Below are 17,326 nucleotides of genomic sequence, written 5' to 3' on the forward strand. Positions count from 1 at the left end.
GATCTTTAAGGTCCCTTCCAACCTAAACCATTCTATGGCTCTATGATAGGTACTTTGGCTGCCTGTGGGTGTACTTTTTAACAGGTACGATCTGAATGCCAGTGAGGCAGGTGAGGTGAAGTTGAGATCAGGAGTTCCTGGCAGGACTGAGGAGGTTAGATAGTTAAACAAACCCTAGTTACGTTAAAGGCTCACCTTCTTGAAAAAATAAGTCGTCTTGCTGCAAAACTACAGTAGAGTTGTGTTCATTGAGGATTTTTTTTTTCCTGAGGTGTCTGCTGTTAACAAAATGGTTTCTTTGTTCCAGTAGGCTGGGCTACAATAATGTTACTCTACCACTGCTAGCAAGCTGCCAGGTAAGAGCATTTTTAGTACTTTGCATGAGTCTGGGAGGTATTCCAGAGCAATCTGCAAGGATTGATTGCATACAAATGGTAGTACAATAGCAGCTTGTATATGTGTTTCACAAGTCTTGTTTTAAACACACATCCATTAGCACAACTTGTTTTTTGTTGCGTGGAGGTGCAATAGCTGTAGAATATTTACAGACTGAGTTCCTTCGGAGCAGAAGGAAAGGGCTTTAAGTGCATACTATAACCAAAAATATACAGTATGCAAAGGCACTATTTACAGTATGCTTGAGCACTATTGCTGTCAGAGAGAAAGGTAGAGAACAACATGGTAATATATTCAATGTGTACATGGTGATGAAGAGACCAATATCTTTGGCATCACATACTGATCTCTCAGTTATCTATAAACCATGTTATGTGTCTTCTCTATTCACCTTAAGGTGAAATCATAGGGTAAACTTGCATGTATGCAGACTGTTCCCTTGAAATAGCTAAGCTATACAATTTTCAAAGTAATTAGTCTTCATCAAAATAAAAATGTTCCTCCTAATGCAGTTCATTGTGCTTCCATCCGCCCATGTGTGACTATTCACACTATAAATATTATATGGGATGCTTAAGTGTTCATTATAATATTTAATATAATAATTTAATATTATACTCTAATATATTATTTATTTGAATATTGAACCAATGACTGTCATTCAGAATCAAAGCCTGCCTGGCCGTCTGTCCTGATGTATTCTTAAACAGCAGCACTCACACAGAACCCTTAAGGGTTCTGCTTTCTAGCTCATCAGAACCTGAAACAGTGGATGCATCCTCAAGTCTTGGCAGTTATGCACTCTGAAAATACTGACTTATTGTTGAACAAAGCTATTCTTAATTTTATTGATAAATGCATTGAAATTAGCATATGATCAGTGTAAAAGAACATTGGTTTTTCTCCCTGGTTTAAATAGGCCAGTGGGTTAAATACTCAGATTGAATGTACAGCTTATGCAAGAATTGTCATGTTGGTTGTCTGATACAGACATTTTTCATCCTGTAATCAAGAGTCTTTAGATTATGATTTATAGGCTCATTATTAAGCATGTTTTTAAAGATAGGATCAAGGCTCTAAGTTTACAGATACTTTTCAGTGGGCATAATGTGCTAGCATAAGTGTGGGAGCTAATGCTTATTTTGGATTAGATTTCACGATAAAATGCTTTTAAAGGGTAGCGCAGGAATTGAATGTAATGCAAAAGTGTTCAGTAGTTTTAGTATGTCTTGCATATTTCTCAGTATTAGGGAGCTGAAGCAGTAGTTTATTTGTTCTGTTGAGGAAGAAAATCTTTTCTTAAGAGTGGTAGCTGGAAAATTAGTCTTTAGAAAGGTAACTTAATATATTTTAGATACTTTTGCACTGATTAATATTTTAATATTTTAACAAAGATAGTTCTCTCCTGTTATAACAACTGATGAGTACAGGTTAAAACAATGGGTTTTTGGCATGTTTTTTCTTCAGGAGTCTTGAACTTTAATAGAGCATAAGAGTGCTGCTTCAATACAGACTGCATACATCACTTTGCCCACAATTAGAGGATATTTAAAGTGGAGAATATGTCCATATCTGATTCTTATGATGCTTTTTATTACTCAATGGTATGGTGGTATACACCATGTGTCAACATAGAATAGCATTACACTGGGAATGTTTGCAGCTGCTCTTTAGACCAAGTTTAGAAAACAAAGTTACCCTGATAAATTGGAGCAGTGTTCTGTGATTGCTTGCAAGTGCAGAGTTCTAAATGTGTAAGGACGGTGTAAAACTTGAGTATAAAAGGATTATCTGAAAGTCTAGGAGCACTGCAAGGGGCTTTGGCTCATTTAATTTTCGTTATAAACCAGCAGTGTGAGAATGCAGGAAAGATGGGCATCCATACATATGTCTGTGTAAGAATGTATTATGGGACAGAAAGTTGTTTCCATTATCCAGCTGGGACACTATATGTAAATATGTATATATGAATTAGTGAAACTGTAGAGAATCCAGAGGAGATCACCTGGATTAAGAAGACTGGAAAGTTAGGAAACATTGAAAGAAAAATATTTCTTTTATGGATAAAGAAAATAGTGTTTTTTCCATTGTGTTGAATTTTTTTTATGGAGAGAATTCAGACTCCTCTGAGAAGTACAAGAGGAAGTTTCTTTTTTAATCTGCACCAGAACATCAGGCTTTTGGGATATAAGTCAAAGGAAAGTTGGAATTATGGGGATGTACAGTAACCACTGAGGGCCAATGCAGACATCTTTGGGGAACAGAGGGTGACTGTAGCTGGGGAGTTGAGTAACATAATCACTCATTATTGCCCAAAGTGGGAGGACTTTTCCACTTCTTTTTCCTCTTTTTCTTCTTATTTTTGCATGTCATCATCTCCTCTTCTTGCAGTGGTTTTTGCCAGTTTTGGTCTTCTGTGAGCCATTTTTTGTCTTCTAGGATGATGAAAAAACTATGGAGGGTTGTGTCACCCCATGTGTCATCCCCATTATCCCATCCACCACCACTTAAGTTAGGTTTTATTGTGTGGGGTGTTTTTTTCTTTTCCGAGAAATTATTGTTTCAGAGAAGTACACCAGCACTGACAAAACATGAGCAATAGAAATGTATGACTTAGCAGGTAGAGACAGGAATGGGACCACCCTGTTTTGTGTCATGAAAACGTATCCTATGAGTTATATATCCTAGGAATTTGTGTTGGTCTAAAAAAAACTTATGTGATGTGTTAAACTTTCTTCAACATCTAGTTGAATTAAGGTATGATTTGTGTACTTTTCAGAGTAGAAATGTGGGGTAGTGAAGGAATGAGTTACCTTGTAGCAACAGCCACAGAAGCCAGATTCATTAGTGCCAAGTTGGTTCTGTCGGGACCTTAGTAGCCTTTTCCTTATGTAAAAAAGGAGAGGAAAAGGCATAACACTGAAAAAACTAGTTGTCACTGATACTGGTTCCACATTTGGATGACTTTGAAAACTCATTCCTCAGAGGGATCCAGGCACCACAGCCTGTGTATTCAGTCAGGGGTCTACAGTAGCTGAGTGGAGTTTATATGATGTCCAGAGGTTCTGAACAACGTGAATTATTTTATAAGTTGGTGATCCTAAGTGTGTATAACTAATTTTATTTATTCTGCTATGATGATCTGACAGTTCGGGTTATTTTCTTATGTTGAATTTAGCAGAATCAACTTCTCTGAAAGAGTAACATGGTGATTCTTTGCAGGATGAACAGAACAACTTAAAGTTGTCATTTTTTTCAAAGGAGAAATGTATCTGATTAGATGAGCAGATAAGAACAAGCATTATGGTGTTGGTATATTCAGTTTCTGAACTGCTCAAGCTTGTTTGTGTGCTGTCATGGTACACTGAATGTTTGTGTAAGTGTGGTTGTAACTGTTCCTGGATTAATGAGACAAATCTAGTTGAAATTAGAATGTTGTGATTACAATCTGTGGCTGGAGCTGTTGAGGCAATATTTAGCTGTATTTTAATGTTAGTCTTTAAAGTGTGTTGAGGGTACTGAGCAAGTTTAAAGGGAAGTATTGTTCAGGTCTGCCAAGTGTTGCCATAGGAGAAAAATCTAGAGTTAAGAGATACCCAAGGCAGTAATGCAGAGTTCACAGGGTTGCTGATAAAGTTAAAGTAATTTCTAAGAATTGCAATTAGAAATAGCAGTTTTAAGTACATGACATGATAGTCTTATTTGAATTGGAAGAAAAAAGCAAGATGCAGCTTGATGAAATGAAAATAAAAATTGTTGGCTGTGGAACAAGTTATTCAGCATTATAATAAATCTACTTTATGCATTTTTTGTCTTGCTTATCTAATATAAATTAGATTAAATCACAGTTCTTTTTAAACATGTAAAGTTCAGAATAAAATGGGTCTTCTCAGATTTCTTCAACTCTTCCATAAATTGTTTCCTGAGTCAGTGTATCTAGCTCTTAAAGTGCTCCTGTATGCAGAGGAAGAATTATCAACTGGAATTTTTATTTTAGAAATGTGTAATCCAGATTTCTTTGTCCACCCTCTCAAGGATACTTGGGTGAAGCCACTGGAAAATATTATATAGTAAACTACTTCTAGTAAAGAAGTAGTTTGGTACAAGTGGGTTTTTTCAGAAGAGAAACAAAACTAAATTTAGAACAAATAGTGGGTTTAGCATATACAAAATACCTGCAAATACAGGTATTTTCTACTAATTAAGAAAATACTTAAATATTCACTCAGTTTTCAAATATATGCTTGTTATATAATATTCTTCTAGCAGGTTAAATGCACTTTAGTGAGTGGCTCAGACTGAAATTTAACATCACTCTTCCTCACCTGATCACTCCAGTATGTCACTGGGGGTTTCTCTGTTTTGGCACAAGCTTAATTTTTAATTACCAAATGTATCTCTTTGAGGAAGAAATAAATCTTAAAACTTTGATGATTTTACCTGCTTGCATTAATATTCAGAACTATTTTGAGGATGATTTTTAGACAAAATAGTTTGGTTCTATAATGAAAATTACTTATTTACATCCAGGAACTTTCCAGTTCTATTTCACATGTTTAAATAAGGAGATCACCTATGGAGGAAGTAGGAGACTATTTAGAAATTTACCATATGCTTGCATTAAGTTATTGGATTTTAAAATGTGAGTTGGAATGTGTAGAATCAGATTTGAATGTGTCAGGGTTTGCAGCGTTCAGAACTGTTAATATATAGAAGCAGATTTCAATTATAGATTTTACAGACAACCTTTCTCTTTTGTTCTTATTTTAGTTTTTCTGATTTCTTATTTTGTAATTGTCCTTTCATGGCACAGTTAAATCCTCTACTATTTCAATAATAAAGAACAGTGTCTGTTAAATGTTTTCCTAGAGTAAAACTGGTATGCATTTGTGAAGTCATTTCAAGTTTTGTTTTTAGTTTTTGTAACAAGATAAAATTAGAGTGAACTCTTCATAATCATTGTGTCAAAGTGAGTAGAAAAAATTACCTTCATAGTCCAAAAAAGTTGTCATCAGCAGCCAGTTGAAAAACTCTTCTCCTCGATACTTTATATTGAACACTTGAAAACAGCGGACCATCTTGACTTGCCAGTTATTCGGGGAAAGAAGATGATCTGTTTATAGAAATTTGAAGAAACCAATACAGCTAGAAAAATATCTAATATACAGAGGTTAGATGTTTCTAAAATTTTATGTTACTTTTCACACAAACCACTCAAGTTAAGAAAAACCTTCTAATTTAGTAAGTAACAGAATAAAAATTGACCATGGAAAACTTTGCTGCTGCTAAATTCAGCTTGTCTAATTTAAGATCTGCTGGCAAATATTACATTAGTGTAACTGGATCGTGTTTGTTTCTTTGTTTTTTCCTCAATAACCCCTATTCCATAACTACTTCTACATCCTCCTGGAAAGGAAAGATGTGACATGTGTGCTTTCCCAGAACCTGTGACAGGACTATTTAAAATCAAAATGGGCATATAGTTCACGAGCTGTTTGGGGGGGAAGCAGGAGGAATGTTAATCTTAAACTCATAAAATAGTAAAAGTAAATTAAACTTTACACTACTGCTAGTGCTTGCTGTAAACTGTATTCCTAACAGAAAATGGAAGGAATTTTTTGTCTAGTGGCTGACTTCCTGATGGTATAAAGCCAATAATTTTTCAGATCATTAACCAATTTGATGCAAACTTGCTGACTTCTGATATTTGAAATTTTCCACCAAATTTGTAAGGTTGACAGTGTCAGCTGCTGCTACACTGTGTGTCACTGCATGGGAAATGGTCACATCACTGCTGACTTCCTCACCTACTCCTTGGTAGTGTTTTAGCTGTTTAACAGATGTTTATATTCAGGATTTGCATTTTGATTAAGATTGCTAACCAGATGAGGGAGCAGCTCTGTTCCAGTGATGAAATACTTGTAGAGAACAAGAAGTATTAATATAAGAAAATGAGAACCTAACGTAGAGGAAAGTGGTATAGTTTGAAAATCATTATATGAATTGAAATCTAGACAACTGGAGAAGGGAATTGAACTTGAATATTAGTACTGTGGATAACTGTATCTTTTTTATTATTTTATTATTGTTGCGGCCGTTGGGTTAAGTCGAGACACCAAAATTTTTCCCACTGATTTTCACAGGGATGATAAAATGAAAGTGTTATGTCTTGTGGAGAAACTGGTCCCGTAGAAGAAAGCAAAATAATCCTGTATCAATAGCTTTTTAAAACTTCTGCTCAAATCTGCAAATTGTTTTGTATGGCCCTAGGTGAAAGGGGAATTGATCGCAAGGAAATGCATGCTTTTGAGCAGAATTATCTTAAGAGTAGGCCCGGCCCCGTATTCCACCATTATGATTAGCCATAACTGTTCCCTCCTGTGAGTGCAGTGTCAGTCACTGGTGTGTTATCTCTTCAGTTTGAAAGGTGTTCCCTATACTAAATTAATTGTGTTCTGTTGAACTCCTCTATGTGGACATAAGACATATAAATATTCATTCATGCAAGAAACATTTTATATTTCCTTCTGTTTTTTAAAAAAATAAACTGTTAAAAAACACTTTGCTCTGTGTTTTGACTTCAGTTATAAAATTTACTAATTGAGCAAATGTGATCCGATGCATATTGGCTAATATTTTGGATCCATTGATGTGTATTGAAATTCTAATATTATTTAGCTTTCATCCAGTCAAGAAAAGTTGAAGTGTTAAGGCAAATAAGAGCTTCCTGACAACTTTGTAGTTTGTTGGGTAACTTGAGTTCTCTGGGCATGCTGAACTTGTGATAGTTTGTATTTTATATCATTTAGATTCTGACTATTCTGGGGAGAGTATAGTATTGAAAAGTTTTTGTGGAAGGTTTAATTTGTGTGTGATTATATATGCATCCTTTTATGATTCTGTTTTCTCCATCTGGCTGTTGAGTTTATCTGAAATAAAGCAGCATATGCTATCTGAAAAGTGATTCAGAATGACCTTTAGGCTTTGGCAATACCTTGGGGTAGGGCAGAGATACGTAATGTGTACATCTGCCCAAAGGTAATGATAGAAAGAAATGAGCTATTTACTTAATTTATTAAGGTGGTACTTGAATAATCTTAAAAAGTAAATCTAAGAACTGTTCATATATAGGACTTGTTAATGGACATAGCTGTGCAAATGTGTGTTTGTGGAAGATCACAGAATAAATTGGAGACTCTTGTTGCACCTGGAGCTAAGTGTATGCATATTCTGAATGTATAAGCTCAGACTGTTACATGTGGTTTACTTGACTGATCATCCGTAGTATCTTTTGTATGTTGATTTTGTGTTGGCTTGGGAGAAATGGAGTATTTGTTTAACGTGTTGAAGGTAGACATGCCTGTCTTTAATCACGCCTTGTGCTTCTGATGTTGGTTAGGTTCTGAAGTTAAACTATATACTAAGGCAAATTTTGCCCCTTTTGTTGTTCAGAGGGCCATTTCCACATCGAGTCTTGTACTGAGTTGCAGTGCTGCCTTTGTGATGCCAATTTGTGTGACCCATGGGTGGATGTTAAACACAGTCTTGACTCTTTAAAGAAGCAGTTTTGGGGGACGCTGAGTTTTTTCAATGGTAGTACCTCTAGCAGGGCACAGGAGACACACTGTCCAAGCAAAGAGGCTCACATATTGGATAGTGCAGTGGGAAAACTACATCCTTTAAACAAGAGCAGTAGGAAACTGATCTGCTTGTCTTCTTGAGCTCTTTATGAGCTGCTTTTTAATAACTTTTAAAAAATAAATAAATTGGGCTAATTCGTACTGTGAAAACTTATTGAGTTTCTGGCAGACCTGTGACTTATCATCTAATTGTAATTAGCCTGCCTGAATGTTGCATACAAGCTGCTTCCCAGGAGAGCAGGACTTTTTTCCTACTTGTTTGAGAGTCAATCTCATAAAACTGCAATATATGCATACCTGTGTGCATGAAGAGCTGTGAAGGTTTTTTTGGTCCTGTTTTAGACGAAATTTTAGCCAGTCTGGAAGAACTGTATATTGTCGTACTTTCACTTAATTTTTTGTCATCACAATGAGCTCCTTCATTGCAAATATTACTTGGAGGTGCTGTTCCATACATCACTCACTCTGCTGTGGCTTCCCAACTCAGGGAGGGATGATGTAGTCTACAGTAATTTCTATTCCCAAGTAATTTCCACATAAGTGTTTAAAAAACTTATTTTGCAGCAGTTTTTCCTGGGAAAGCTCGACTGCTGAATCTTGCAGCAGAATCATCTAATTTTTTTAAATCGTTTTAGTGAACATGAATTCAGATTCAGTGAGATGTAGAAAATGGGCAGGTGACTATTGGGAAAAAGAGTTCAGCATTTTCCAGCTTTTCGGTTTTTGGCCAAAACTTATTATGTGATGAGTTGAAAGAATTTCATCTGTATCTTATCTGTAAATAAGGAATTAGCTAAGTGGGATGTCATTTATCTTACTCTACTTTTATGTTTTTAGGGATTTTGTGTTGTTTTTTGTTTGTGGGTTGTTTGGTTGTTTGGTTGAAGAATATGATGTGTTTAACTCTTGGCAGTATCTGCCTACTCGTGTTTGATGATCAATATTTCAATTACCTGCTTACTGAAATGATACTGTCTCTCTCATTATATATATTTAAAAAAATTGGACCAACTATCAGCAACTTGAAGGACATAACCAATTATTTGCTCACTCTAGGTAGCATCTGTGGTATAATGGATGAAAAAGCAATAGCTACCAAAATGGATACCAATATCTGTCACAGTTGCTTGACCTATTTTGGAGTAGCTAGGGGTGTGGGGCACACTTTTTGGCCTGGAAGATCTGATTCTTTTAAATATTTTCAGGTTGATACTTATGAATAGAAACATTATTCAAAATGAGAGATACAGGTAAGCCATTTGGAAATGGGATATTGTACAGAAGTGTGTAATTCTGGTTTATGGTCAGCCTACTTGTCAAGTTACTGCAAGTGATACAGTCTGAAACTATATCTGAAACCAAAACTGTTAACAAAAGCTATTTTCAACTGAGTTCTTTATAATCGTACTGGGAAATAGTATGAGTGAGACTTTGGGAAAAGAAATCATTTTAAAAAATTGTGGTTCTTTATTGTGGGAAAGAAGACCAGTCTTTCACAGCTTTGTCTTAGCAGGCTGCCTGGTGCAGAAGGAGGTTCTGCACAAGGAGTTGGGTCACAGGTCACACGCTGAAAGCACACGCGTCCTCTGGGGTCATTTGGGGCAGACGCCTTTGCTTTATTATCCGGCCTGACTGCCTCATGTTTGCCATGGGTCAAGACTCATGATCATTTACTGGGGTTGGCTAATCCACATCTGCATTCCTAGTGTGGAGTAGATGCTGTACTTCAGCACCATAGCCTTGTAGTAACTGCTTTGCGTAGATGATTGCAGCTTGGTTTTTGGGTATGAGTATTTAGTCTTGCTCTACTATTACTGTACTTTTTACCTTTATACTTCTTTGACCTAGTGACTACCAATTGTGTAAAGCAATGGATCATTTGGTTCTTTCCTGTAACAGAGGCTAAACAATTGAAAAGCTATAGATGTTTTGGTTGGGAGTGCAAATATATTATTTTTCAAAGCCTGTGTTCATAGCCATACCCAGAAACTGGCACTATTGATATCTTGCTTTGGGGCCCTTAGGTTTCAAAACACATAGTTAGTATTTTCATAGGTGGGTGTGAGATGAGTTGTGTTAAATGTAGGATGTGAAAATAACTTTATATTTGTTCCTCTCCTTTAATGAAGGGTGTCTGTGCAAATAGGATAAATGAGCAGAAACACAGTATATGACAGTGCAGCTGTGTGGGATGCAGGGTACTGTCTTCTGCTGTGTCTGTACTATGCTGCTTATGCTATGGTTGGCACAAAAACTGCTGATCTAATTTGGGATTAACCGTGCAAATATTTCTTTACCTATTTAGCATTGCTTATGCAAATACTTTCAAAAGAAGCTTTGAGATGTAACTTTTCTGAGATGTATATGATGTAGGTACTTTGGAGTATTAAGATATACCAGATTATTGAACATTTGAGTTGTTCATCCTGCATTTTGTAGAGAAAGAAACTTTGTTTTACTGAACTTAGTTTGTAGTAACTGTGATATTGTAATGACTCTTTCCCTTCTTTGCATTTGCAAATTTACTTCCTTCCATTCAAGGCTAGGCTTGCTTGTTTGCTTCTCTTCTTGCCTGTCTTCTTTCCCAGTTGGTTACTAGTTCAGTTCTGTGAAGGATGATGTTCTGCTAGGTTACAGAGCCTGTTTTCCTTTACACTGCTACAGATACCAAAACATGATTTGGAAGTTCAGTGGCATTTCAGAAAACATTTCTTCCAACACAAAATACCATCTACAATGGATATTTATTTGGGGTGTTTGTGGCTTTTTAAGAATTATTTTAGATAGTAGATTTTCAGGTACCACTTTTTTTTTTTTTTTGTCACTGTTGACCTGTTGGCAAAATGTTGCATTTAAGAATAGAAGCTCTCACTTTCTAATATGCACTTGAACCTCTTATGCCAAAATGTATGACTTGACATCCGGTGCTGTGTACACCTTTGTGTTTGTGTGTTCCTGTCAGATAGCCTTGCACAAAACTGCTTGTGTTATTACTTAGGTGGGAAGACCTGAAGATCAAGGAGCTGCAGGGCTTCGTTTTAATGATCTAGTTCAGAGCACGTCTCTTACTGAGTAATATCCTGGCATTGTCTTAACAGCCCCAAATCATCATCCAATAATAGATAACCATGACTTAAAAATGAGGTCATAAATGCCTGTAGTCATCACAGTTTTACTTGTAGATAAAGGAATGGTTTATCTCTCGATCTCATTACATTTATGAATGTGGAAGTCATTTCCTGCTTGCTTCCTTTAATACTTAAACATGGAAATAGCAGCTTTTTCAGTTCTGACTGTTCTAGTTCTGAGTATGTGGTAGCCATGCTTACCTGCTACTCTGGCTGTCTTTCATGAGTCAGTCCTTCAAGATGAATGATTGTTCATAGCAAGATATAAAACTGTCTGCGAAGGTTAAGCATTTGCCTTCAAATTAAATGGATGTTTCCAGTATGTCTTAGTAGCCCATAGACAGGCAGGCGTAGGATTTACTGAAGTCTTGATTTTTATTGAGCTATAGCCTTTAGCAGGGCTGTCAGTTTGAGTGAAATTACTGTTTTATTTTTGGGGTGATAATGGTAGTAAAATGTCATCAGTAGTATGTTGCATTAAGTTAAGCTTCCTATTAAATAATAGCAAGCTGTATTATATCATACCTGGATGTTTCTGTAGTTGTTCCTATTGTATTTGTCAGCATAGCGTCATTATCTTTCTTCATCAGCATTTGGAAATAAAGTACTGGATGATAATACTCTGGTTGTATTCTAAGTATGGCTCCCTGTGTTTATACAGGTGCAACAATAGCAACTCTGGAAGAAAGAGTAACTTTTTTTTAACAACTATTTGAAGAGCCACTAGATTTTATCTACTATCAAGTCCAGACTGAACAGAAATTGGATAGCTTTGTTTTAGCTAGCCACCCTCAGGTTTTATTGTGTTCCTAACCATCTTCCTGGTTAACAACCTGCTTTGTTTTAGCTAAATTCAGCTGTCAGCTTCTTACACTGTTGCTAGAGGCTCCTTTTTTTACTTAACATTTCCTCTGCCCTTTTGAAGGTGTTGATTGTGTTGTATCAAGACTAAGCAGTATTTGAATCTTCTATTAATCACATTGAACCCATGTCTAAAAGGGTTTACTGGTCCATTAAGAGGCCAGAAATCTGAGATTACAGTTAATTCTAGTCATAATCTTCTAGTAAAACTTAATTAAATGGCACCATGCAGTAATTATTTTACTGTTTAGCGCTTTTAGGTGTTTGAAAGTGTAAGTCATTAAAGTACTTCTATTCCAGGGCCTTCTAAGCTGCAAAAGCAGTTGAGAACCCAAAATCTTGACAGTGAGCAGGATGAAGTTAGTATTACAAAGTTCTGGTACTACAGTGCTGTGGTGCTTTTCAGTAAATGAATTATTTTACTGGAAAGCCCCTCATTTTTCATAGAAAATATTACTATATAAAATGAATGTACTGTGGGGGTTTTTTGTTTGTTTGGGGGCTTTTTTTGTGTATTATTGATCTTCCTTCACAGAACTCATAATAATAACAACAAAAATTTCTGTATTGCAGATTTAATCCAGTGCACAAATGAGATGAATGTGAACATCCCACAACTGGCGGACAGTTTGTTTGAAAGAACGACCAACAGTAGCTGGGTAGTGGTCTTCAAATCTCTTATCACAACCCATCATCTAATGGTATATGGAAATGAGGTAATACAAAAAATGGTGTGTTTGAGAACAGTTGCAGCCTTTTGTTCCTATAAATATCAGCTAAATCCTTCCACTAATTCTCTTCGTAAGAAAATCTTTATTTTTACCTTGTTGTCTAGCTCTGCATTAACACAGATCTCGTTTTATGTCTGTCTACTTTGTTTCTACTTTAAAGTTTGTAATTCTAGAATCAAAAGTAAGTGTCCTGAATGCTGGAGGTACCTTTTTTCAGTGTTCTTATTCTACTGATGAAACAAACAAACAAAACCAACCGAAATTAACTCTCACGGGATTCTAAAAGCTGAAAATGGAAGCATTTTTAGGTTTATGCTGTAGCTAATCCTGTGATCTTTCCTTCTGGATAACTTGATTCTAAATTGCTTTCTACCATGTCCCCCTAACCATTTACAGTGAAGACAAATGTGTGCCTGTGAGTTAGCTTTGAGTGTGAACATCTAAATAACACGAAATACCATTGAACAATTTAACAGTTACCCAGGAAGGAATAAGCTTGTTTCGTTTTACAATTTGAATTCTATGGGGCCTTATTGTTCAAAATGCCAACATAGCAGCAGCTTGAATTTTCTGCATTTAAAAAAACCAGAACTGTATTTCTAAGGCTTTCTTAGAAAGTGTTTGCAAACATTCCTTTTTACTTCAAACGGTCAGAATAAGGTAAGCTATATGAACTGTGGCAATAGCTTTAGAAAATCACCAAAACTTTTCAGGTTGCATTCAGAGTTTTTATAGGTTGTGTAACCGCTTCCTCTGGCTGATTTTGCTGGATTGCGGTGGGAGGTTAAGTTTTTAAAACATAGACTGGTTTCTCTTACAGGTTATTGCTGGTCTGGGTGAAAATCTATTCTGTGAAGCCAACTAAGCCACAAGAGGGCAAACTTCTGTTGTTGACTTGAGGCTTTAAACTTTATCACTGGGATAATTGACACTTTCCAAAACACACTATACATTTTGCACTTTGAGTCATGTGAATTTTAAACTGATATCGGTGCAGTTCATAGTAATTAGAGGTATTTCATAGTACTGCTATCTGAAATACTTTGCATTTGAAGAATAGAACTGCCAAACAAATTTTGCTTGGCGAGTGTGGTAAGTATTGGTAGTGAGGGTAAGATTGCTGCTCAAGATGAAACTTTTCACAGCTAGAAAAAGTACTCTGAACAATGAGCATGGAAATGGAATACTTAGAGGTTGGAAAGGACCTTTAAGATCATCTAGTCCAACTGTTAACCCAGAACTGCCAAGCCCACCACTAAACCATGTCCTGAAGTCCCACGTGTCTTTTAAATACCTCCAGGGATGGTGACTCCTCCACTTCCTAGGGCAGCCTGCTCCAGTGCTTGAAATTAAGAAAGTATCTAGAAGTTTATGGAGAAGCTGTAAATCCCTTTGGGAAAAACCATAAGGCAATTGGTCCTCCAGCTTTTGCTTAATTCATTTATAGCTAGGTACTGATTGCCTTTACCCTTCTCCAGTCTGTTTTCTATGTAAGTTATGTACGCTAGTGAAAATAATGAAGTAGTACATGTTACACTAATCAAAACTATCTTTGTCTTTTGTCAAAGTGAATGATTGGTTTATTTTTGTAGCAGCTCTATACAAGAGCTGCTATATAAGACAAAATTATTTTTCCTACTAAATTAAGATGTGATGACAGTGTCTTTACAAGATAAAAATAGTGTCATTCACAAGTACTAAGTGTGATACTGTGTTAATGCTTTATCTGGATTCTTATGTTTATTTGATATTTGATTTATAAGCAAACTAACATTTATATCATGTTATTTTCATATTTAAGCTAAGTACCGTTGCAATTGTATGATGAGCAAAGATGGCTTTGCTAATTGATAAGATTAAATCAACTGTTATAAAATTGAAGTCAGTGAAACAACTGTGAGCATGTAAAATGAGAATTGTATTTGGGGGGATTTTTTCAGAAGTTTACAGTTCCATAATCTGGCTTAAAATAAACAGTCTTTCAGTCAAAGGCCTTCATGCAATATCTGTGTGACTTTGATTTGTTCACAGATTTATGCATATAAAAGAACTACTTAAATTTGATAGTTCAGCTGAATTTTTGTAATAGTTTCCAGATTTGAAATCAGTCTTAAAGCATGAAGGCTTGATTTCATAAGTTGGATAAAAAATTTCTAGTACTGTTACCTCAGCCTCTTCTCATTTGGCAACGTAGTAAAAGCATTCAATTTTTTTTTCCTTTCATCTAGCGGTTTATCCAGTATCTGGCGTCCAGAAACACATTGTTTAATTTGAGCAATTTCCTAGACAAAAGTGGATTGCAAGGTAAGGCATCTTTTTTTTTTCATTAAAAGTTAGTAATGTGCTGGGGGATAGTAAACTCATCTTGGTTACTCTAATGGATGATGTCGTTTAAGAGGTAACTTTTCTGTCAGTTTTACCCCAGACTGCACTTCTTAATTTAAAATGCTGTAGTGGTATGGCAGATAATGTCTGCTGGAGGAAATTCTTCTGTCTTTTAGAAAAGACTTAGTTAAATGTTTCTGACTTCCTTAGTGAAACAGATCCAACTTTTTTTATTTCTGAACAGATTGCCTCATCTGAAGAGGTATATTTTGATGAGTAATTTAAAATTTAAAAAATGCACCTTACATATGTCAGATACAACATATCAGTGAGACAAGAACTTTGTCTAAAAAAATAGAAATTAACATTTTGGGAAATTGATTAAAGACCATTCCATCCATCTTTGAGACTAATTTGATGGGCAAATAAGCTTTTCTCTGGTTCAGATTTTTCAACTGACATACCCTTCCAAACTGTTATGCTGCAGTCCAGTGCAGTTCTGACCATACATGTAGTGGTCACTGTTTTTTCTCCTAAAGTGCTTCCTTGCTTTCTCCACTGTGTTTTATGTACTTCTAATCTTCGCCACAAGTGTACTGAAACAGACAAAGTGGTTGCCCAGGGACAGAAACCTTCTCAGTGATAACCAAGGCTGCACTAAATTGTGTCATTTTATTGAGTCTTAGCTTCTGTGGTCTCAGTGTAGGCTATGAACAGATCTTTTTCTTAGTCTATATTCCTGGATTGACAGTTGTCAAAATATTTCCTATCACTGCTGTCTTAACACAGAAAAATTTCTGTCATATCTTAATGTTTCCTTCAATGCCTCTTGTTCTGTTCAGTTGCAAATGAGAGAATGTGTTGTGGAGCTGATGTGAACATCACTGTGAATGCATCATTTAAATTTTTTGGTAGTAATCTCTATTGTAGTATGAGAACTTGCATAAAAATTACTTTGTTTTGCTTTTGGAAGCAATTTCCTTAGGAAGTGAAGTGTAAACTTCTACATAGTGGTATTGTCTGTTTGATTTACAGAGTGAATATGATGACGTACATGGTTCTTATCAGATTATATTTTTGCCTGATTTTGTATAGTTAATGGAGCTGTCTTGTGTTAATATCTTTCACTTAAGAACAAGAACACTACTCTAAATTAATTGGTTAGGTAATAAAGTCATAAACCTCTGAAACTTGTTTTTTAGGTTATGACATGTCAACGTTTATCAGGCGGTATAGCAGATATCTGAATGAAAAGGCAGTTTCTTATAGACAAGTGGCTTTTGACTTCACAAAAGTAAAAAGAGGGTAAGGATGATATTCTGTTTTGTTTATTTTGAGGTTTTGTCTTTTGTCCTGTAATTCAAGTGAAAGATACTGATGTTGGCTCAGGCTTAGTACAGGCAAAGAATACTCCTTTTCTCAATTGATATCTCTCACAACACACAAAGGCTCAACTGCCCAATCATGTATATTGCAAAAATATTTTACTTCAATTGTTGTAATTTTTCATTTTAAATATTGACAGCTTAATATAAAGAAATTAAGTGATTTGTATTAAAGTCTATATCAAAAAAAGCAGAAGTTTGAGCAAGTCTTTCACAGTCTGTCACGTGCTTTGCCTTGTATGTAATATAGAGGACTGTGCAGTTTATTTGTGCTTCTAGCTCTGGAACGTTTAAATGACAGGTAAGGTGAAACACCTTGCAGTCTTTCCTAGTGTTTCTCTGGTTTTGTCCCAAAATATCTGTATGAAGTTTACCACCTTTATGAAGGTAGTGCAATTTGTACTTTCATTAGAACATTGCAGTAGATGCTATCCTGAGTTTGACTACAGGAATTGAAATTTTCCCTGGAAAGTGAACTCACTTGAAAGAAATAAGTTGTTTGAGACTAGATAGCTCTTTACATATAAAATAACACAGTGCAGAGCACTGATAGCTGGCTAAATTGCATGTTATAGGAACAATGGAATTAATCTTGAACTCTTCATTGGGAAGGCTGGAGAGGAGATACCAATCACGGTTGAAAGTCTTTCCATCTTTGTTACCTCTTTTTAAAATTTAAAAACATAATATCAGTTTTACATTTTGGCATCCTATGTCATCCATGCACAGGTTAGTTTATATTGAAGCTAAAAGCTTAGTTTTTAACCCACAAAAATCCCAACTTAATACTGTTAAATGAGTTAACTGTAGTAGTGGGCTGTCTAATAATATCTTGCATTTATGTTGCAAAGGAATTTGCA

The 17,326-nt window shown here is 35.6% G+C and overlaps 1 protein-coding gene across 16 annotated transcripts in view; it reads left to right on the forward strand.

Moving 5' to 3' along the window:
• The window catches only part of PICALM (phosphatidylinositol binding clathrin assembly protein), a 66,859-nt gene that overhangs the window by 13,868 nt on the left and 35,665 nt on the right, over positions 1 to 17,326 (forward strand). For all 16 annotated transcript variants that reach the window (XM_064644909.1, XM_064644912.1, XM_064644910.1 and 13 more), the window contains 3 exons: positions 12,599 to 12,741; positions 14,985 to 15,060; positions 16,284 to 16,386. In XM_064644909.1, coding sequence (XP_064500979.1) covers positions 12,599 to 12,741; positions 14,985 to 15,060; positions 16,284 to 16,386 — 322 coding nt within the window. The remainder of the gene's footprint in view (positions 1 to 12,598; positions 12,742 to 14,984; positions 15,061 to 16,283; positions 16,387 to 17,326) is intronic.

This window comes from Pseudopipra pipra, chromosome 2, assembly GCF_036250125.1.
Source record: "Pseudopipra pipra isolate bDixPip1 chromosome 2, bDixPip1.hap1, whole genome shotgun sequence".
In the NCBI taxonomy this organism is placed as follows: Eukaryota; Metazoa; Chordata; class Aves; order Passeriformes; family Pipridae; genus Pseudopipra; species Pseudopipra pipra.